General features: G+C 41.7%; 2 protein-coding genes across 2 annotated transcripts in view; both read left to right on the top strand.

Annotated features, from left to right (window-relative positions):
- The window catches only part of LOC129701133 (laminin subunit gamma-1-like), a 60,868-nt gene extending 51,799 nt beyond the window's left edge, over positions 1-9,069 (top strand). The window contains exons 20-23 of the mRNA XM_055642145.1: positions 1,315-1,514; positions 2,836-2,994; positions 4,196-4,295; positions 6,154-9,069. Of these exons, the coding sequence (XP_055498120.1) occupies positions 1,315-1,514; positions 2,836-2,994; positions 4,196-4,295; positions 6,154-6,407 (713 nt within the window). The 3' untranslated portion in view covers positions 6,408-9,069. The remainder of the gene's footprint in view (positions 1-1,314; positions 1,515-2,835; positions 2,995-4,195; positions 4,296-6,153) is intronic.
- A 741-nt stretch (positions 9,070-9,810) lies between these two features.
- On the top strand, positions 9,811-17,454 carry LOC129700655 (laminin subunit gamma-1-like). Its single transcript, XM_055641236.1, has 4 exons — positions 9,811-9,891; positions 13,010-13,168; positions 14,386-14,485; positions 16,354-17,454. Exons 1-4 carry the CDS (start codon positions 9,811-9,813, stop codon positions 16,605-16,607), a joined length of 594 nt encoding a protein of 197 aa, XP_055497211.1. The 3' UTR covers positions 16,608-17,454.
- The last annotated feature ends 6,020 nt before the right edge of the window (positions 17,455-23,474 follow it).

Raw genomic sequence — 23,474 nt, 5'->3', positions numbered from 1 at the left:
GCCTTTCTTTCTTCTACCTACATCCAATGCAATTTATGAGTCTTCATCCATTCCCTGGAGGATAATCTGCATCCATTCAGTGACATTCTTGACCCTGGCATCAGGAAGACAACATACCATCTAGGGCTCACAACACTGTTGCTCTCTCACTTTTCTTCCACCCCTCACGTGCAGCTCAGCCATTCATGTTGCTGTGCTCCCGCCTCCGGCTGCTATCTCCTGAAGATCCATCATGTCTACTGGTTCAAAAGGGAAAATCTGTTAGGAAACACAGTGAACCTAGATATCATGCCTGCTCATCAGAGCATGACTGGCAGTCACTTGTCTCTATGTCTACATACTCTTAAGCTATACAAGCTTCCTACACCAGCTATCTATCAGTGCAAAGCAGTGACTTCAGTCAATGCTGCCCTCCTGGAACTTGGGTTGCATCTGGAGACACTTCCTAAACATGTGGTTGTCATATGTCCTCAATTCCCCAGATGACAGAAGATGCACGTTCCAGCTGGTCCTGCTGTGCTGTGCCTGCCCTGTTGCAATCAATTATAAAGTAGAAATATGTCAGAAAATACACATCTTGCTCACCAACTACCTGGTCTGTACTGATGTCACTCTTGAACTGTTTAGTATCACACTTTCAACCCAATCCCTTCATTGAGTTGTATCCTATGTATCCTGCTCACCATCTTTCTTGCTCACTGAAGGGCCTTTACTTATCAAAGCACCACTGTACTCATAAGATCACAAGGTCATGTGATAGGAGTAGAATTAGGCCAGTCGGCTCATCAAGTCTACTCCGCCATTCAATCATAGCTGATCTATCTCTTCCTCCTAATCCTGTTCTCCTGCCTTCTCCCCATAACCTCCAACACCTGTACTAATCAAGAATCTATCTATCTCTGCCTTAAAAATATCCACTGACTTGACCTCCACAGCCTTCTGTGGCAAAGAATTCCACAGGTTCACCACCTGAAGAAATGTCTCCTCATCTCCTTCCTAAAAGTACCTCCTTTAATTCTGAGGCTAATTCTCTAGTCCTAGACTTTCCCACTAGTGGAAACATCCTCTTCACATCCACTCTATCCAAGCCTTTCACTATACTGTATGTTTCAATGAGGTCCCCCCCTCATTCTTCTAAACTCCAGCAAGTATGGGCCCAGTGCCGACAAATGCTCATCATAGGTTAACCTGGGATGAAGTTTCCTGGGATTGAATTTCCTACTTAAACCATCCTGTGCTTTGGGACCCTCAGCTTTAAACACAGAAGCACCATCAGATGAAACAGCTAACGTAAATTATCCATTGACATTGCAGACTTCAACGCGCGGGTGGCCATCAATAAAACAGCTGCCGAAGATGCTTTGAGCAGAATACCATACATCATCAGGACGATTGACAATGCGAACACGATGACTGATCGTGCTGAGAATCAACTGGGAAATGCATTGGCAATTGCCAAAGATGCCAAAGGAAAAGCCGAACTGGCAGATACGATTGCCAATAATATTCAGAAGGTATTATTCAGTTAATTGTCTGCTCTGTTACAACGCAGTGAAACTAAATGTTTCAACTTTTGCATTTAGCGGTATTTTGTATTTCTTTCCCTAAATCCCTTTATTTTCCTCACCTCCTGTCCTGTTCCCCTCTCGCTGTTCACCGTCTCTACCAATTACCACCGCCAGATAGTGTAGAGGCGCTGACTCCAGGGAACTGATTCTCAGCCTTTCATGTCCTTCTGCGGGCAATATTCACACCACATATGCCACGGCTATTGGGAGAGGTGGGAACAATGTTTGTGTGGCTCGAGGTTGAGAAGCGCATCAAGAACCGTGCAGTGAACTCATAATTAGACTGGCGGGACTTTTTCTAGGCTCCTGGAATTATATTTCAACATAAATCACCTACATCAACAGAGCAGAAAATTGTAGGAGATCAAAATGAATATAAGAATATATAACTGTTTGGAACACTTCCCTTGCACACAAAGTCATTTGGCAATCAAAACAAGGCAAACTTGGATAGTTGTAATTGATGGATGACATTTCCAAGATCAAAACCGCATACATAACGTGTAAGATCGTTGATCTTACTTCCTATGTTGAAGACCTCCTGAATAATTTATTTTATGCATTTGTTCACACCTTACTTTACAAAAATGAGTCCATATCAGAAATGTGACTGACATTTTAAACAAATATGAGCAGCAACATTACTCCTGCACTGACATAATTTATCAATGGCAAAATCCTGTAGAATTTGTCTTTAATACTCTAGATTGTCAATTGAAGTAATCCGGAAAGTCATTTCCAACATGTTAGATGACAATACATTTCGACACCTGATCTCCTAGTTGCTTAGCACTTTAATTCGCCTTCCCATCCCCACACAGACCTTTCTGTCCTTGGCCTTCTCCATTGTCAGAGTGATATTAAGCGCAAATTGAAGGAACAGCTTCTCATATTTCGCTTGGGCAGCTTACAACTCAGGTGTATGATTATTGAATTCTCTAACTTCAAGTAACCCCTGCATTCTCTCTCTCTCCATCCCTCCCCCACCCAAGTCACACCAGCTTTCATTCTCACCTAGCAACAACTAACAATGGCCTGTTTCCTTTATCACTGTTACTTTTTTTCACATCTTTCATTCATTTGTTCAATATCTCTACATCATCGTCTATATCTCTTGTTTCCCATTCCCGTGACTGTCACTCTGAAGAAGGGTCTTGACCCAAAATGCCACCCATTCCTTCTCCCCAGAGATGCTGCCTGTCCCGCTGAGTTACTCCAGCATTATGTGTCTAATTTCAACATGTTATTGTTTCCATCCTAATAACAGAAGGCAGTTGAATCGCTATTTGATGCAGAAGCTGCATTAAATGATATCATGTTACTGGATCAAAACGTGACTGATGCAAATAGACAATTGACACAGCTGGAGACTGATTTTGCTAATAAACAGAAATCTGTGAATGAAGATACATCCATGGCAGCGAAGGTAAGATTATTTGTGATACATTACTTACATTCAAGTTTTACATCTCGAATAACACACTGTGATTTATTTGAATATCGAGTTACGAATCTTGAAGGGATTTCACTGGTTTCTGTCCAAGGGGAGAAATATGTAATCCTGGGAAAAAGAATGCAATAAGTCATTGTATTCTAGTGTAAAACTGTTCAACGAAGATAATATGAGTTCAGAAGTTTGCACAAACAAGGATTCATCTAATCTGTGCCCCCTCATGAATGTCTACACCTCTATAAGATCACCTGGTCAGCCAGCATCTATGCAAGGCATGGATAGATGACATTTTGGGTCGGGACCCTTCTTCACACTAATTGTTATAGGGGGCAGAATGTTGGTAAAGAGGTCGGGTGGAATAAAGCCTGGCAAGTGATAGGTGGAAACTGGGGAGGTGGGTCTTGATGGGCAGATGGGTGGACAAAGGCCAGGGAAGAAAAGAAGATGAGCGGCTTGGCTGTATGACGAGGAGAGGAGTGAAATGTGGAACCAGGGGAAGGGATATGAGTGGAAGAGGATGGGGAAAGGGGGTACAGGGCCGGGATAGTGGGGGAAATGGGTACATATTCATGCCGATCAAGTTGCCTAACTGAACTAATCACACTGGCCTACTCTTTTGAAAGATCGGGCAATTGAAGACTATCAGTAATTGGTACTGAAGATGCGGCCTGGGGCAGACCAGCCATGAATTGGAGTGGTGGGGCAGTGGTTTACTCCTGTGCTGTTTCTTATGTTCTTAACAGGGGTGGGGGTGGGGGGGGAATCACTTCCTTTTTGGATTCCCCCTTGTTTGAGACTAAAAGCACTGTCTTCACCACAGCCTGGGTTAATGGCCTGTCCCACGGCAATTTTTTCAGCGACTGCCGGCATAATTGACTGATGTATCAGGGTCGCCGAAAGATTTTGAACATTTCAAAATCCAGCGGCGACAAAAAATATTTGTGACACTTGAGGAAACACCGCGCATCAATACATCATCGTGCCGCGTCACGTCGCATCATGCCGCAAATTATTTAGTGACCTGATATGTCAGTCAATGATGCCAGCAGTCACCGAATAAAAAATTGGCAAGTGGGACGGGTCCTTTAGGGTAAAATGTTTTCATCAAACCTGGAGCTTTTCTAGTTGGTTTTCATTTGAAACAATGCATTTAATCACTTGTTTATTGCTTCAGATTGCAGGCACTGTAGGTGCGGCAACTATGAATGCAGAAAATGCAAAGGATTCAGCGACTGAAACAATGAAATTGATCAATGATTTGCTGCAATCTATGGGTAAGCATGGCAAGTTTTTAAGTGAGTTGGACTTGCATTTTTGCAAATAATTGCACCCAAAAATGTTCATCAAATATAGAATTCAAGTTAGAAATAGTACCTCACTGCAGTAAAGCATGTGTGCAGCTAAGGACTAAAATAGTAGTCTGGGCCCAATTGTAGAAGAGGGGCTGATTTTAGGTGGCTTAGAGGCAATGTATCTGAATTGAAGAATCACTATTCCTCAGACTTTCCGATGGAACACAGAAAATACAGCTCAGAAATAGCCTTGTGCTTCCAACCAATGTCTGCTGCTATTTATAATCCATTTGGGCCCCAGCCCACCTTAAACCAATTCCCTTTTATAAACAATACCAACATTGGGGCCAACTGCAACAAAATACAAAAATACATTAATAATCTCTTCCATAGCTTCCTCGTGTGCTAATTCAACCTTTTTTTAAATATATCTTTGCCTCCCAATCATTGTGAAATACAAATTTTCCCCATTCTCTGGGTAAAGAGATTCCTTCCACTCACGTTTTTAGTTAGACCACAATATCTCTAGTTCTGATCCTCCCCAGAAGTGGCAATATTCTTGCAATGTCTACCATCAACACATTTAATAAATGTAATTAGCTCTTATTAGATCACCCACCAGGCTCTTTTACAAGAAAACCAGCCCTTTCACTCTTACATTTCAGGCATAGCGTTGTGGATCTGGTGCCAACCTTATCAATTATTTTACATCCACTTTGATGCACATATTTACCCTTCACAATATAGCAGCTGAGATTGTATTTGCTATCCAAGGTTCAATATAAGTCCTGCATAACTACTCAATTTGATTTCTAGAAATAAACCATAGAGCCTAATTTATTTGGTTTATTGATGTGTACAAGTGATTCCTGCTCACGTGCTCCTCTACTGCATTTGAATTCCAATTTTAAGCAATAGAATGTCACAAGACCTCATTTTAACAAAATAACAAAACCTGATACTAAACATTTGATATTATTTTGCTCATTATCTTCCCATCCTTCAAATTAATTCAAATCCTCTTGTAATCGGTTCCAAGTTCCCTCAAGCTTAATGCTGAAACTTGCATTTGATTTCCTTTATACAGGACTCCTTTGGAGAAGTGGTTGCTATTTTTAACTGTGTGGGAAATAAGGATTTCAAGAATATTAAATCACTCGTTAAATACAGTCTTTGTGTCCTGCTGTGTATGGGCACATAAGCAAAGTTTCATTTTAGCTTGGAATTAAGGCATGCAATGGTTTATTGATGAATTTTCTCACTAAGACCAAACTGCAATGGTTAGGCAACACATATTATGTGGCGCATCTTCAATAAGCCAAAAATGAGAAAGACCACAATCCTTTGGGATTTGAGGAAAATGTGTCAAGCATGGACATAAACTCTTTTTTTAGTTTAGAAATACAGGCAGAAACAAGCCCACCATCCCACTGAGTCCGCACCACACATTTTACACTATCCTACACACACTAGGGACAGTTTACACTTGCACCAAGTCAATTAACCTACAAACCTGTATGTCTTTGGAGTGTAGGAGGAAACCGATGATCTCAGAGAAAACCCACTCGGGTCACGGGGAGAAGCGCTATAAGGCAGCAACTCTACTACTGCGCCACCGTGCTGCTCTTCTGAACTTACTTATAGGAATATTCTAAGATAAATGTATGGGAACCAGATTGCAAGTGTCGTTTTACTCGTTACTCAAGTCTCCATGGCTATATTGGTATTTCTTTCTCTCTAAATGGTTTCTGATTTCATGACATCTGTCCATTAATTCCATAAAATGCCCTGATTTGCCCAAGAACGCATTGCTTAGTCAATGATTGTGTTTCATTTACAGGTAACCCAGCCACGATTGACACTACCAAGTTAGAACATGTGGAGAATTCACTTCAGATCTTCAAAAATCAATGGATTAATGAACTAGAATCAAGTTTTCAACAACTGACTGATGCCGCTGCTGCGCAGAAGCAAACAATTGCAGCTTTTGACCGCGACATCGTTGACATCCGTGGAGATATTAGAAATCTTGAGCTCATCAGAGACACTTTACCCACAGGATGCTACAACACTGCAGCAGTTGAAAGGCCTTAATTGCATGGTATTCCCTTTCAAAAGATGCATTGCTAACATTAAATTATGAAAATTTACAGAAAAAAATCTCACATTTCATACAATACCACAACCATCCAGAAAAACGGACAAAATCCAAACAAAGCAACAACATCTGCAATTTTATTAAATGACATCTGGGTTTAATATTATAATTATTGCAATACTTAGTCCTTGTCGTACTGTTAAGGGCCTGTTCCACTGAGGCGACCTAATTGGCGAGTTTAGGAGAGTTTGAAAAGGTGTCATGTTGAAGACCTCCTTCGACTATGTTGAAGACCAGCTTCGGGAAAATTGGACACCGAATAATGGAGAGTGAAGGCGACCTCATTCGATTTCCTTCGACCTTCCATCGACTATGTTGAAGACTATCTACAACTACCTTTGACTACCTTCGATTACCTTTAACTACCCTCGATTACCTACGAATAACATGCAGACCTACCACGACCTACCTCGACTAAACCTACGAGTAAAAAAAAAATTGAATTTTTTCCATGGCAACCTTATTTTACTCATGGGCATTTTTCAGCATGTTGAAAAATACGCCACGACCTAGCTGAGGCCTTGAGAACGCAGGGACTACTCTCCAGCATTAGATTAGATTAGATCCTTTATTTGTCATTCAGACCTTTCGATCTGAACGAAATGTCGTTGCCTGCAGTCATACATATAATAATAAACAACAAAACACACAATAAACACAAATTAACATCCACCCCAGTGAGTTCACCAGGCACCTCCTCACTGTGATGGAGGCAAAAGTCTTAAAGTCACTGTCTCTTCCCCTCCTTATTCTCCGAGCATGAAGGAGAGTTACAAAGATCTCCTAGGACCTCGTGTTGGCCATGCTGCGAGTATGAGTCGAGGGCAAACTCTCCTAAACTCGTCAATTAGGTTGCCGCAGTGGGACAGCCCCTTTACATTGGCAATTTTGGTGCTTATCCCTAACAATCTGTCCCTTACCACCCTGTCCAATCTCCGGCCCATCTCTAGGTTAAAATTAAGGACAGTGTTATCATTTTTCAAACATTGGTCATGACCATAGTAGAATAATGTTGTTTATTTTTCACACACACTAACAGCTTTATCATCGTAACAGTTTTTCACTATTGGTCATTATGGGAAAAAGAAAATGGGTGTGAGCTTCGTTGTGTTATGAATATCATGGCCTATTAGTTTCATCGTGTAGGGGTGTCACTTCATTTATTTCACCTGCCATAAATTTTACAAAGGACATAAACCACTGCAACATGCAATGGTAATTTGAGGTCACTGCTGTTCACAGGGAGTGTGCCAGATGAAATTTGTATGATCACCTTTCATAGGGTACTTGCTTCAAGAATGCAACTACCTGATTACTGAGCTTGAACTTTTTTCATTCAACACCATTAGCTTACGTTAGAACACGCAATATTCAGAAAGCTTTTGGCAGCATGATCACCTTTCACAGCTGCAACCTCAAAATCTCAAATGTTCCCCAGGAGATAATTATCATTGGAGATAATCCTGAATATTGCTATAAAGTATTTCTGAATCTCAAAAGATGTGTGAATGAATTTAAACAGCTTGATAATCGACTATGGGGAAACTCAATGAATGCGGAATTATTGAAACCTAATGCATACTCCCTCGCAGACTGCACCTTAATGAAACAATGCAAATAATTGCAGTTTTTATAACTGGTCATGGCCTTGGGAAGTCCCATTAGTGATTTACAATCAAAGACTATGTCAGCAAAAGGAGAAACTACTGACTGAATCTGGATATTTATATATTTGTTGCATAGACACTATGTTCTATGCCGTGGGAAGACTAGACATGTTTTTGCACCGTGCTTTCCCTGTTCTAATCACTTGCTTGAACATTTCAGGCAAGCTAATTTAGGGATAATGTGATCCATTCTAGTGAAATACTAGACATTTTTGTACCTGTTCTTATTTATTTATACTCTCACTCTGTTACGTACATTTTAAATATAACCATTGTAGATTATGATACCTCTGAAGAGCTGGATACTCTTCATCCATTTCATTCATCTTTCACAGGGCTCAAATTCAGAATTTGGATGCCTGAAATAAAATGTCATTTCAATCAAACATTAGTTGGGTGTAAAAGGGACAACCAATACATTGGAGTCATATAGTGGCAGGGACCAGAGACAAATTGGTGCTTAGATGTTTCAGTAAAATTGTTTGGCTTTTGCCTAAACATAGCGCAGCCAAGTAAATGAAGTCACCATGCTAAATGATATGAGATCATGTTACTGCATGTTACTTATGGCTCCTGAATATGGTCTCTCTTCACTTGCACAATGGACCTTTAAATACTCCATAGGATGCTCAGATGTAATGTTGAAACATACTAGCTGTAAAATAGCACTTTCTCCCTTTTCATCATGGATAGGTCATCTACAATATAACCAAACAGGTATATTTGAACTGCTGAAGTCTGACTACAAAGTGTTTTTCTGCATGTAGTTTTAAGATTCTTTATTTAAATGTCTCAGTGTTAAACTTGTGCTTTGAAGACACTTTTGCCTTGAAGTATTTGAAGTCCTTCATTTGCAAATAACTATGTTTTGTCTGTAAAGTTTATTCTACCAGTCAAATAAAAATATTTAAAATAGTTGTTGCAAATATAAGTAGAGATTTTGATTTTAATTATAAAACATTGCTGAAGAGCAACACTGATGGTATATTGGATAAATACACGTTGGTTAGTAAGGGACAAAAGTTACATGTAGAGGGCAGGAGAATGGGGTTGAGAGAGATAAATAGATCAACCATGATCGAATGGCGAAGCAGACTCGATGGGCTGAATGGCCTAATTCTGCTCCTATTTCTCATGAAATAATTATTAAAGTAAAGAATTCAGAAAAGTCTAATTTGAGCCATATTTAATACTAATTTAAGTCAGCTTATGTGACATTTGACTTTTAGAAACTGGGTCAGTGTTTCCCCAAAATGGAAGCCGCCTGGACCAACCAAGGTCGCAACTCGGGGGCGGGGAGAGGGAGGAGACCATTCCACTGTGAACCAGTATCGTGGCTCTTTTAACCTCGATTAGAATGGGTGTCAAGGGTTATGGAGAGAAGGCAGGAAAATGGGATTAGGAGGCAGAGATTAGCCATGATTGAATGGCGGAGTAGACTGGGCCGAATGGCCTAATTCTACTCCTATAACTTGCGAACATGAACTTCCCCAAGAGAGCAATGTGCATCCCCCGACCCACAAATCAGCACTGGAGTTCTTACTGAAGTACTTTCCACCAGTGGACCTCTGTTCTGCTCCTCCTCCGAACTACGGCCACCTTCACCGGTAACCAGACAACGCCACGTGACTGGGGAACAACGGTCACATCCAAACCTGCAACATCAGCAACCATGCCATGGTTTCGGCTGCTCTGTTACTGCTTGTCATTTACGGTCCAGGACAAGGCATTAACAATGGTCACGTGGGCAGAGGTACGTTCACAAGTAATGGATGCGTGACCAGGAGTGCGACTACAGCGATGGGCTCCTGGGCAGGAGTTCACACGTTCACAAGTTATAGGAATAGAATTAGGCCATTCAGCCCATCGAGTCTACGCCGCCGTTTAAACATGGCTGATCTCTGCCTCCTAATCCCATTTTTCTGCCTTCTCCCCATTTTCATGACCCCCGTTCTAATCAAGAATTTGTCTATCTCTGCCATAAAAATATCCACTGACTTGGCTTCCACTGCCCTCTGTATGGCAATGAGTTCCACAGATTAACTACACTCTGACTAAAGATATTCCTCATCACCTCCTGTCTAAAAGAGCACCCTTTAATTCTGTGGCTATGACCTCTGGTCCTAGACTCTCCCACCAGTGGAAACATCCTTTCCACATCCACTCTATCTATGCCTTTCATTATTGTCCCCCTCAACCTTCCAAACTCCAGTCAAAGGCTCTGATGTTTGGAGTACTGATGTGAGTAATGGCCACCTGGTCAGGAGTACCGGCAGGAGGAATGGCAACAGGCATGAATACTTGCGGAGTAATGGTTATATGGGCAGGAGTACTGATGTGAGCATTGGCCACTTGGGAAAAATACAGGTGTGAATAATTGCCACCAGGGCAGGAGTACTGGCACCACCAGGGCAAAAGTGCTGATGTGACCAATGATCACGTAGGTAGGAATTCTGGTGTGAGAATGGCTACTGGAGCAGGAGTACGGGAGTGGGTAAGGGCAGCACAATGAGTGTTCTGGTTCTGTGGGGCAGGAGCTCTGGTGTGAATAATAGCCATTCGGGCAAGAGTATGAGTGACGGGCATGTAGGGAGGAGTACTGTAGACACCCGTGACTGCCAATTGTGGAATCTTAAGCAAGTTTGAAGAAGAGATTGAAGTAGGGTCCCAACCCAAACACCATCTGAACATTCCCTCCACAGACGCTCATTGACCAGGTAAAGTTCCTCCAGTAATCTGTTTTTGGGCAGGAGTCCTGGCATGAACAGTAGCGCAAGGCCAGGGGAATGAGTGTGAGCAAATCTTCTCAAACGATTGCAAGAACAAAGAACTGACTGATGAATGAAAAATAATGATGGTTGTCTTGACTCCTTTCTAAAGAAAAGTTTATTATTCTTTGGATAAATGACTTTTATATTAATCTAAACTATTTATTTATGATCCATTTCTTTGAGCATGGACCCTTTTTTTGCAACAGTGACTGAGATTCAGGAACATCATAAACTGTTCAAAAGTCTTCAAATTGAAAATATCAGGGAAGTTATTTATAGGCTTAGACATTTTTATGAGTTTTGCGGGATTTTTCAATACCTATTTCTGTTGTCATTGCAGTATAAATTCCAAATTGTCATTTTGATGGATTGAGTTAGCATAATATTTCCTCACCCCTTTAACACATCTGTTCAACAGAATGAAAAAGGTTAGTGCAAGTTTGGACTGCTGCATTGTCCCTTGCTCTTTCTGGCTGAGCTAGGGAGCAGTATCACAAATAAAATGTAAATGCACAACTTTACCTTGGAAAATGGGCCATAAGGGGCCTGGTTGTCAAAGCCACTGAGATCATACCATGTCTAGCATCAAACATAAGTTCATAAGCAGAATTAGGCCCATCAAGCAGAATTAGGCCCATCAAGTCTACTCCGCCATTCAATCATGGCTGATCTATCTTTCCCTCCGAACCCTATTCTCATGCCTTCTCCCCATAACCCCTGATACCCGTACTATTCACGAATCTATCTATCTCTGTGGAGATTTGGCTGGAACTATGCCGCCTACCACATCAGATTAGGACAAATTGGAGGTAGACAAAAATGCTGGAGAAACTCAGCGGGTGAGGCAGCATCTATGGAGCGAAGGAGATAGGCAACGTTTCGGGTCGAGGCCCTTCTTCAGACTGATGTGGGGCTGGGGAGGGGGGGGGGGCGGGAAGAAGACAGGAGGAAGCGGAGACAGTAGGCTGTGGGAGAGCTGGGAAGGGGAGGGGAAGGAGGGAGAAAGCAAGGAATTGGAGAAGTCAATGTTCATACCGCTGGGCTGTAAACTACCCAAGCAAAATATGAGGTGCTGCTCCTCCAGTTTGCGGTGGGACTCACTCTGGCCATGGAGGAGGCCCAGGACAGAAAGGTAAGATTCGGAATGGGAGTGGGAGTAGAAGTGCTGAACCACTGGGAGATTGGTTGGTTAATGTGAACTGAGCGGAGGTGTTGGGTGAAGCGATCGCCAAGCCTGCGCTTGGTCTCACCAATGTAGAGCAGTTGACACCTAGAACAGCGGCTGCAATAGATGAGGTTGGAGGAGGTGCAGGTGAACCTCTGCCTCACCTGGAAAGATTGTTTAGGTCCTTGGATGGAATTGAGGGGGGAGGTAAAGCGACAAGTGTAGCATTTCCTGCGGTTGCAAGGGAAAATACCAGGGGAGGAGGTGGTTTGGGTGGGAAGGAACGAATTGACCAGGGAGTTATGGAGGCATTCTCAACCCAGAGCTGACGCTGCTGTTGAGCAGAGAGTACATTGCTAGAGAAACATAAATTATGTTGATCGCTTTGTATTAATGTAATTAATTTTGATGTAAGTCTGTTTCTTCGTGTTCATAAAAATGTCTAAGCCTATAAATAACTTCCCTGATATTTTCAATTTGAAGACTTTTGAACAGTTTATGATGTTCCTGAATCTCAGTCACTGTTGCAAAAAAAAAGGTCCATGCTCAAAGAAATGGATCATAAATAAATAGTTTTGATTAATATAAAAGTCATTTATCTCCCTGGCATTGGTTGAGTGATTCATTATTTTTATTTTGGGTATATGTGCACAATATGCTATCAAGGAAAAGTAAAACGCATCGTTTGTTGGGAAAGCAATATATTAACCAGCTTCATTTATACAAAGAGAGACACAAAATGCTGGAGCAACTCAGCAGGACAGGCAGCATCTTTGGGGAGAAGGAATGGGTGACGTTTCGGGTCCAGGCCCTTCTTCAGACTCGACCCGAAACTTCACCCATTCCTTCTCTACAGAGATGCTGCCTGTCCCGCTGAGTTACTCCAGCATTATGTGTCTAATTTCAACATGTTATTGTTTCCATCCTAATAACAGAAGGCAGTTGAATCGCTATTTGATGCAGAAGTTGCATTAAATGATATCATGTTACTGGATCAAAACATGACTGATGCAAATAGACAATTGACACAGCTGGAGACTGATTTTGCTAATAAACAGAGATCTGTGAATGAAGATACATCCATGGCAGCGAAGGTAAGATTATTTGTGATACATTACTTACATTCAAGTTTTACATCTCGAATAATACACTGTGATTTATTTGAATATCGAGTTACGAATCTTGAAGGGATTTCACTGGTTTCTGTCCAAGGGGTGAAATATGTAATCCTGGAAAAATAATGCAATAAGTCATTGTATTCTAGTGTAAAACTGTTCAAAGAAGATAATATGAGTTCAGAAGTTTGCACAAACAAGGATTCATCTAATCTGTGCCCCCTCATGAATGTCTACACCTCTATAAGATCACCTGGTCAGCCAGCATCTACGCAAGGCATGGATAGATGACATTTTGGGTCGGGACCCTTCTTCACACTAATTGTTATAGGGGGCAGAATGTTGGTAAAGAGGTCGGGTGGAATAAAGCCTGGCAAGTGATAGGTGGAAAGTGGGGAGGTGGGTCTTGATGGGCAGATGGGTGGACAAAGCCAGGGAAGAAAAGAAGATGAACGGCTTGGCTGTATGATGAGGAGAGTAGTGAAATGTGAAACCAGGGAAGGAATATGAGTGGAAGAGGATGGGGAAAGGGGGTACAGGGCCGGGATAGTGGGGGAAATGGGTACATATTCATGCCGACCAAGTTGCCTAACTGAACTAATCACACTGGCCCACCCTTTTGAAAGATCGGACAATTGAAGACTATGAGTAATTGGTACTGAAGATGCGGCCTGGGGCAGACCAGCCATGAATTGGAGTGGTGGGGCAGTGGTTTACTCCTGTGCTGTTTCTTATGTTCTTAACAGGGGTGGGGGTGGGGGGGAATCACTTCCTTTTTGGATTCCTCCTTGTTTGATACTAAAAGCACTGTCTTCACCACAGCCTGGGTTATGAGCCTGTCCCACGGCAATTTTTTCAGCGACTGCCGGCATAATTGACTGATGTATCAGGGTCGCCGAAAGATTTTGAACATTTCAAAATCCAGCGGTGACAAAAAATATTTGTGGCACTTGAGGAAACACCGCGCGTCAATACGTCATCGTGCCGCGTCACGTCGCATCATGCCGCGTCACGTCGCATCATGCCGCAAATTATTTAGTGACCTGATACGTCAGTCAATGATGCCGGCAGTCACCGAATAAAAAATTGGCAAGTGGGACGGGTCCTTTAGGATAAAATGTTTTCATCAAACCTGGAGCTTTTCTAGTTGGTTTTCATTTGAAACAATGCGTTTAATCACTTGTTTATTGCTTCAGATTGCAGGCACTGTAGGTGCGGCAACTATGAATGCAGAAAATGCAAAGGATTCAGCGACTGAAACAATGAAATTGATCAATGATTTGCTGCAATCTATGGGTAAGCATGGCAAGTTTTTAAGTGAGTTGGACTTGCATTTTTGCAAATAATTGCACCCAAAAATGTTCATCAAATATAGAATTCAAGTTAGAAATAGTACCTCACTGCAGTAAAGCATGTGTGCAGCTAAGGACTAAAATAGTAGCCTGGGCCTAATTGTAGAAGAGGGGCTGATTTTAGGTGGCTTAGAGGCAATGTATCTGAATTGAAGAATCACTATTCCTCAGACTTTCTGATGGAACACAGAAAATACAGCTCAGAAATAGCCTTGTGCTTCCAACCAATGTATGCTGCTATTTATAATCCATTTGGACCCCAGCCCACCTTAAACCAATTCCCTTTTATAAACAATACCAACATTGGGGCCAACTGCAACAAAATACAAAAATACATTAATAATCTCTTCCATAGCTTCCTCGTGTGCTAATTCAACCTTTTTTTAAAATATATCTTTACCTTTGCCTCCCAATCATTGTGAAATACAAATTTTCCCCACTCTCTGGGTAAAGAGATTCCTTCCACTCACGCTTTTAGCTAGACCACAATATCTCTAGTTCTGATCCTCCCCAGAAGTGGCAATATTCTTGCAATGTCTACTCCATCAACACATTTAATAAATGTAATTAGCTCTTATTAGATCACCCACCAGGCTCTTTTACAAGAAAACCAGCCCTTTCACTCTTACATTTCAGGCATAGCGTTGTGGATCTGGCGCCAACCTTATCAATTATTTTACATCCACTTTGATGCACATATTTACCCTTCACAATATAGCAGCTGAGATTGTATTTGCTATCCAAGGTTCAATATAAGTCCTGCATAACTACTCAATTTGATTTCTAGAAATAAACCATAGAGCCTAATTTCTTTGGTTTATTGATGTGTACTAGTGATTCCTGCTCACGTGCTCCTCTACTGCATTTGAATTCCAATTTTAAGCAATAGAAAGCCACAAGACCTCATTTTAACAAAATAACAAAACCTGATACTAAACATTCAATATTATTTTGCTCATTATCTTCCCATCCTTCAAATTAATTCAAATCCTCTTGTAATTGGTTCCAAGTTCCCTCAAGCTTAATGCTGAAACTTGCATTTGATTTCCTTTGTACAGGACTCCTTTGGAGAAGTGGTTGCTATTTTTAACTGTGTGGGAAATAGGGATTTCAAGAATATTAAATCACTCGTTAAATACAGTCTTTGTGTCCTGCTGTGTATGGGCACATAAGCAAAGTTTTATTTTAGCTTGGAATTAAGGCATGCAATGGTTAATTGATGCATTTTCTCACTAAGACCAAACTGCAATGGTTAGGCAGCACATGTTATGTGGCGCATCTTCAATAAGCCAAAACTGAGAAAGACCACAATCCTTTGGGATTTGAGGAAAATGTGTCAAGCATGGACATAAACTCTTTTTTTAGTTTAGAGATACACGCAAAAAACAAGCCCACCATCCCACTGAGTCCGCACCACACATTTTACACTATCCTACACACACTAGGGACAGTTTACACTTGCACCAAGTCAATTAACCTACAAACCTGTACGTCTTTGGAGTGTGGGAGGAAACCGATAATCTCAGAGAAAACCCACTCGGGTCACGGGGAGAAGCGCTATAAGGCAGCAACTCTACTACTGCGCCACCGTGCTGCTCTTCTGAACTTACTTATAGGAATATTCTAAGATAAATGTATGGGAACCAGATTGCAAGTGTCGTTTTACTCGTTACTCAAGTCTCCATGGCTATATTGTTATTTCTTTCTCTCTAAATGGTTTCTGATTTCATGACATCTGTCCATTAATTCCATAAAATGCCCTGATTTGCCCAAGAAAGCATTGCTTAGTCAATGATTGTGTTTCATTTACAGGTAACCCAGCCACGATTGACACTACCAAGTTAGAACATGTGGAGAATTCACTTCAGATCTTCAAAAATCAATGGATTAATGAACTAGAATCAAGTTTTCAACAACTGACTGATGCCGCTGCTGGGCAGAAGCAAAAAATTGCAGCTTTTGACCGCGACATCGTTGACATCCGTGGAGATATTAGAAATCTTGAGCTCATCAGAGACACTTTACCCACAGGATGCTACAACACTGCAGCAGTTGAAAGGCCTTAATTGCATGGTATTCCCTTTCATAAGTTGCATTGCTAACATTAAATTATGAAAATTTACAGAAAAATCTCACATTTCATACAATACCACAACCATCCAGAAAAACGGACAAAATCCAAACAAAGCAACAACATCTGCAATTTTATTAAATTACATCTGGGTTTAATATTATAATTATTGCAATACTTAGTCCTTGTCGTACTGTTAAGGGCCTGTTCCACTGAGGCGACCTAATTGGCGAGTTTAGCAGAGTTTGAAAAGGTGTCATGTTGAAGACCTCCTTCGACTATGTTGAAGACCAGCTTTGACTAGCTTCGGGAAAATTGGACACCGAATAGTGGAGAGTGAAGGCGACCTCATTCGATTTCCTTCGACCTTCCATCGACTATGTTGCAGACTATCTACAACTACCTTTGACTACCTTCGATTACCATTGACTACCCTTGATTACCTACGAATAACATGCCGACCTACCACGACCTACCTCGACTAAACCTACGAGTAAAAAAAAAAATTGAATTTTTTCCATGGCGACCTTATTTTACTCAGGCATTTTTCAGCATGTTGAAAAATACGCCGCGACCTAGCTGAGGCCTCGAGAACGCAGGGACTACTCTCTAGGATTAGATTAGATTAGATCCTTTATTTGTCATTCAGACCTTTCGATCTGAACGAAATTTTGTTGCCTGCAGTCATACATATAATAATAAACAACAAAACACACAATAAACACAAATTAACATCCACCACAGTGAGTTCACCAGGCACCTCCTCACTGTGATGTCTCTTCCCCTCCTTATTCTCCGAGCATGAAGGAGAGTTACAAAGATCTCCTAGGACCTCGTGTTGACCATGCTGCGAGTATGAGTCGAGAGCAAACGCTCCTAAACTTGTCAATTAGGTCGCCGCAGTGGGACAGCCCCTTTACATTGGCAATTTTGGTGCTTATCCCTAACAATCTGTCCCTTACCACCCTGTCCAATCTCCGGCCCATCTCTAGGTTAAAATTAAGGACAGTGTTATCATTTTTCAAAAATTGGTCATGACCATAGTAGAATAATGTTGTTTATTTTTCACACACACTAACAGCTTTATCATCGTAACAGTTTTTCACTATTGGTCATTATGGGAAAAAGAAAATGGGTGTGAGCTTCGTTGTGTTATGAATATCATGGCCTATTAGTTTCATCGTGTAGGGGTGTCACTTCATTTATTTCACCTGCCATAAATTTTACAAAGGACATAAACCACTGCAACATGCAATGGTAATTTGAGGTCACTGCTGTTCACAGGGAGTGTGCCAGATGAAATTTGTATGATCGCCTTTTATAGGGTACTTGCTTCAAGAATGCAACTACCTGATTACTGAACTTGAACTTTTTTCATTCAACACCATTAGCTTACGTTAGAACACGCAATATTCAGAAAGCTTTTGGCAGCATGATCACCTTTCACAGCTGCAACCTCAAAATCTCAAACGTTCCCCAGGAGATAATTATCATTGGAGATAATCCTGAATATTGCTATAAAGTATTTCTGAATCTCAAAAGATGTGTGAATGAATTTAAACAGCTTGATAATCGACTATGGGGAAACTCAATGAATGCGGAATTATTGAAACATAATGCATACTCCCTCGCAGACTGCACCCTAATGAAACAATGCAAACATATTGCAGTTTTTATAACTGGTCATGGCCTTGGGATGTCCCATTAGTGATTTACAATCAAAGACTCTGTCAGCAAAAGGAGAAACTACTGACTGAATCTGGATATTTATATATTTGTTGCATAGACACTATGTTCTATGCCGTGGGAAGACTAGACATGTTTTTGCACCGTGCTTTCCCTGTTCTAATCACTTGCTTGAACATTTCAGGCAAGCTAATTTAGGGATAATGTGATCCATTCTAGTGAAATACTAGACATTTTTGTACCTGTTCTTATTTATTTATACTCTCACTCAGTTACGTACATTTTAAATATAACCATTGTAGATTATGATACCTCTGAAGAGCTGGATACTCTTCATCCATTTCATTCATCTTTCACAGGGCTCAAATTCAGAATTTGGATGCCTGAAATAAAATGTCATTTGAATCAAACATTAGTTGGGTGTAAAAGGGACAACCAATACATTGGAGTCATATAGTGGCAGGGACCAGAGACAAATTGGTGCTTAGATGTTTCAGTAAAATTGTTTGGCTTTTGCCTAAACATAGCGCAGCCAAGTAAATGAAGTCACCATGCTAAATGATATGAGATCATGTTACTGCATGTTACTTATGTCTCCTGAATATGGTCTCTCTTCACTTGCACAATGGACCTTTAAATACTCCATAGGATGCTCAGATGTAATGTTGAAACATACTAGCTGTAAAATAGCACTTTCTCCCTTTTCATCATGGATAGGTCATCTACAATATAACCAAACAGGTATATTTGAACTGCTGAAGTCTGACTACAAAGTGTTTTTCTGCATGTAGTTTTAAGATTCTTTATTTAAATGTCTCAGTGTTAAACTTGTGCTTTGAAGACACTTTTGCCTTGAAGTATTTGAAGTCCTTCATTTGCAAATAACTATGTTTTGTCTGTAAAGTTTATTCTACCAGTCAAATAAAAATATTTAAAATAGTTGTTGCAAATATAAGTAGAGATTTTGATTTTAATTATAAAACATTGCTGAAGAGCAACACTGATGGTATATTGGATAAATACACGTTGGTTAGTAAGGGACAAAAGTTACATGTAGAAGGCAGGAGAATGGGGTTGAGAGAGATAAATAGATCAACCATGATCGAATGGCGAAGCAGACTCGATGGGCTGAATGGCCTAATTCTGCTCCTATTTCTCATGAAATAATTATTAAAGTAAAGAATTCAGAAAAGTCTAATTTGAGCCATATTTAATACTAATTTAAGTCAGCTTATGTGACATTTGACTTTTAGAAACTGGGCCAGTGTTTCCCAAAATGGAAGCCGCCTGGACCAACCAAGGTCGCAACTCGGGGGCGGGGAGAGGGAGGAGACCATTCCACTGTGAACCAGTATTGGGGCTCTTTTAACCACGATTAGAATGGGTGTCAAGGGTTATGGAGAGAAGGCAGGAAAATGGGATTAGGAGGCAGAGATCAGCCATGATTGAATGGCGGAGTAGACTGGGCCGAATGGCCTAATTCTACTCCTATAACTTGCGAACATGAATTTCCCCAAGAGAGCAATGTGCATCCCCCGACCCACAAATCAGCACTGGAGTTCTTACTGAAGTACTTTCCACCAGTGGACCTCTGTTCTGCTCCTCCTCCAAACTACGGCCACCTTCACCGGTAACCAGACAACGCCACGTGACTGGGGAACAACGGTCACATCCAAACCTGCAACATCAGCAACCATGCCATGGTTTCGGCTGCTCTGTTACTGCTTGTCATTTACGGTCCAGGACAAGGCATTAACAATGGTCACGTGGGCAGAGGTACGTTCACAAGTAATGGATGCGTGACGAGGAGTGCGACTACAGCGATGGGCTCCTGGGCAGGAGTTCACACGTTCACAAGTTATAGAAATAGAATTATGCCATTCAGCCCATCGAGTCTACTCCGCCGTTTAAACATGGCTGATCTCTGCCTCCTAATCCCATTTTCCTGCCTTCTCCCCATTACCCAAGTTCTAATCAAGAATTTGTCTATCTCTGCCATAAAAATATCCACTGACTTGGCTTCCACTGCCCTCTGTGGCAATGAGTTCCACAGATTAACTACACTCTGACTAAAGATATTCCTCATCATCTCCTGTCTAAAAGAGCACCCTTTAATTCTGTGGCTATGACCTCTGGTCCTAGACTCTCCCACCAGTGAAAACATCCTTTCCACATCCACTCTATCTATGCCTTTCATTATTGTCCCCCTCAACCTTCCAAACTCCAGTCAAAGGCTCTGACGTTTGGAGTACTGGTGTGAGTAATGGCCACCTGGTCAGGAGTACCGGCAGGAGGAATGGCAACAGGCATGAATACTTGCGGAGTAATGGTTATATGGGCAGGAGTACTGATGTGAGCAATGTCCACTTGGGAAAAATACAGGTGTGAATAATTGCCACCAGGGCAGGAGTACTGGCACCACCAGGGGAAAAGTGCTGATGTGACCAATGACCACGTAGGTAGGAATTCTGGTGTGGGAATGGCTACTGGAGCAGGAGTACGGGAGTGAGTAAGGGCAGCACGATGAGTGTACTGGTTCTGTGGGGCAGGAGCTCTGGTGTGAATAATAGCCATTCGGGCAAGAGTACCTGCATGAGTGACGGGCATGTAGGGAGGAGTACTGTAGACACCCGTGACTGCCAATTGTGGAATTTTAAACAAGTTTGAAGAAGAGATTGAAGTAGGGTCCCAACCCAAACGCCATCTGAGCATTCCCTCCACAGACGCTCCTTGACCAGGTAAAGTTCCTCCAGTAATCTGTTTTTGGGCAGGGGTCCTGGCATGAACAGTAGCGCAAGGCCAGGGGAATGAGTATGAGCAAATCTTCTCAAACTATTGCAAGAACAAAGAACTGACTGATGAATGAAAAATAATGATGGTTGTCTTGACTCCTTTCTAAAGAAAAGTTTATTATTCTTTGGATAAATGATTTTTATATTAATCTAAACTATTTATTTATGATCCATTTCTTTGAGCATGGACCCTTTTTTTTGCAACAGTGACTGAGATTCAGGAACATCATAAACTGTTCAAAAGTCTTCAAATTGAAAATATCAGGGAAGTTATTTATAGGCTTAGACATTTTTATGAGTTTTGCGGGATTTTTCAATACCTATTTCTGTTGTCATTGCAGTATAAATTCCAAATTGTCATTTTGATGGATTGAGTTAGCATAATATTTCCTCACCACTTTAACACATCTGTTCAACAGAATGAAAAAGGTTAGTGCAGGTTTGGACTGCTGCATTGTCCATTGCTCTTTCTGGCTGAGCTAGGGAGCAGTATCACAAATAAAATGTAAATGCACAACTTTACCTTGGAAAATGGGCCATAAGGGGCCTGGTTGTCAGAGCCACTGAGATCATAACATGCCTAGCATCAAACATAAGTTCATAAGCGTTAGGAGCAGAATTAGGCCCATCAAGTCTACTCCGCCATTCAATCATGGCTGATCTATCTTTCCCTCCGAACCCTATTCTCATGCCTTCTCCCCATAACCCCTGATACCCGTACTATTCACGAATCTATCTATCTCTGTGGAGATTTGGCTGGAACTATGCCGCCTACCACACCAGATTAGGACAAATTGGAGGTAGACAAAAATGCTGGAGAAACTCAGCGGGTGAGGCAGCATCTATGGAGCGAAGGAGTAGGTGATGCTTCGGGTTGAGGCCCTTCTTCAGACTGATGTGGGGCTGGGGGGGGGGGGGGGGGTGGGAAGAAGACAGGAGGAAGCGGAGACAGTAGGCTGTGGGAGAGCTGGGAAGGGGAGGGGGAGGAGGGAGAAAGCAAGGAATTGGAGAAGTCAATGTTCATACCACTGGGCTGTAAACTACCCAAGCAAAATATGAGGTGCTGCTCCTCCAGTTTGCGGTGGGACTCACTCTGGCCGTGGAGGAGGCCCAGGACAGAAAGGTAAGATTCAGAATGGGAGGGGGAGTTGAAGTGCTGAACCACTGGGAGATCAGGTTGGTTAATGTGAACTGAGCGGAGGTGTTGGGCAAAGCGATCGCCAAGCCTGCGCTTTGTCTCACCAATGTAGAGCAGTTGACACCTAGAACAGCGGATGCAATAGATGAGGTTGGAGGAGGTGCAGGTGAACCTCTGCCTCACCTGGAAAGATTGTTTAGGTCCTTGGATGGAATCGAGGGGGGAGGACAAGTGTAGCATTTCCTGCGGTTGCAAGGGAAAATACCAGGGGAGGAGGTGGTTTGGGTGGGAAGGAACGAATTGACCAGGGAGTTACGGAGGCATTCTCAACCCAGAGCTGACGCTGCTGTTGAGCAGAGAGTACATTGCTAGAGAAACATAAATTATGTTGATCGCTTTGTATTAATGTAATTAATTTTGATGTAAGTCTGTTTCTTCGTGTTCATAAAAATGTCTAAGCCTATAAATAACTTCCCTGATATTTTCAATTTGAAGACTTTTGAACAGTTTATGATGTTCCTGAATCTCAGTCACTGTTGCAAAAAAAAAGGTCCATGCTCAAAGAAATGGATCATAAATAAATAGTTTTGATTAATATAAAAGTCATTTATCTCCCTGGCATTGGTTGAGTGATTCATTATTTTTATTTTGGGTATATGTGCACAATATGCTATCAAGGAAAAGTAAAACACATCGTTTGTTGGGAAAGCAATATATTAACCAGCTTCATTTATACAAAGAGAGACACAAAATGCTGGAGCAACTCAGCAGGACAGGCAGCATCTTTGGGGAGAAGGAATGGGTGACGTTTCGGGTCCAGGCCCTTCTTCAGACTCGACCCGAAACTTCACCCATTTCTTCTCTACAGAGATGCTGCCTGTCCCACTGAGTTACTCCAGCATTTTGTGTCTATCTTCAATTTAAACCAGCATCTACTGTTCTTTCCTATTAATTTATACAAAATCTGGTGACTGGTTCTCATCCATATAAGGTGACCAAAAGCTGTAAATACTGAGGATTTTGAAATCTGGCATAGATGCACCAACTACTTGCAGATTAGGCAACATCAGTGCATAGAAAAGTTGGTGTGCCAGATATTGCTGACATTGGCCTACCCACCCCAAGCACCCCCTATGCGGCAGGTCAATTTTGTTGGCTTGTAGCCTCCTGGGTTCCCGCGGTACAGTCTAGTGGCAACAACTCAAGGAGGCACTGAAAAAAGCCCATGCCCAGGACAGTCCTGACA

The sequence above is a fragment of the Leucoraja erinacea genome, chromosome 10 (genome assembly GCF_028641065.1).
Source record: "Leucoraja erinacea ecotype New England chromosome 10, Leri_hhj_1, whole genome shotgun sequence".
NCBI lineage: Eukaryota > Metazoa > Chordata > Chondrichthyes > Rajiformes > Rajidae > Leucoraja > Leucoraja erinaceus.
This window is presented reverse-complemented; position numbering and strand designations above follow the sequence as displayed.

Excerpts from the sequence above, each read along its gene's own strand:
- LOC129700655 (XM_055641236.1), top strand. The coding sequence starts at position 9,811 with ATGCCATGGTTTCGGCTGCTCTGTTACTGCTTGTCATTTACGGTCCAG. Across the intron at positions 13,169-14,385 it reads ATACATCCATGGCAGCGAAG|ATTGCAGGCACTGTAGGTGC; the intron begins GTAAGATTATTT and ends TTATTGCTTCAG. Across the intron at positions 14,486-16,353 it reads TGATTTGCTGCAATCTATGG|GTAACCCAGCCACGATTGAC; the intron begins GTAAGCATGGCA and ends TTTCATTTACAG.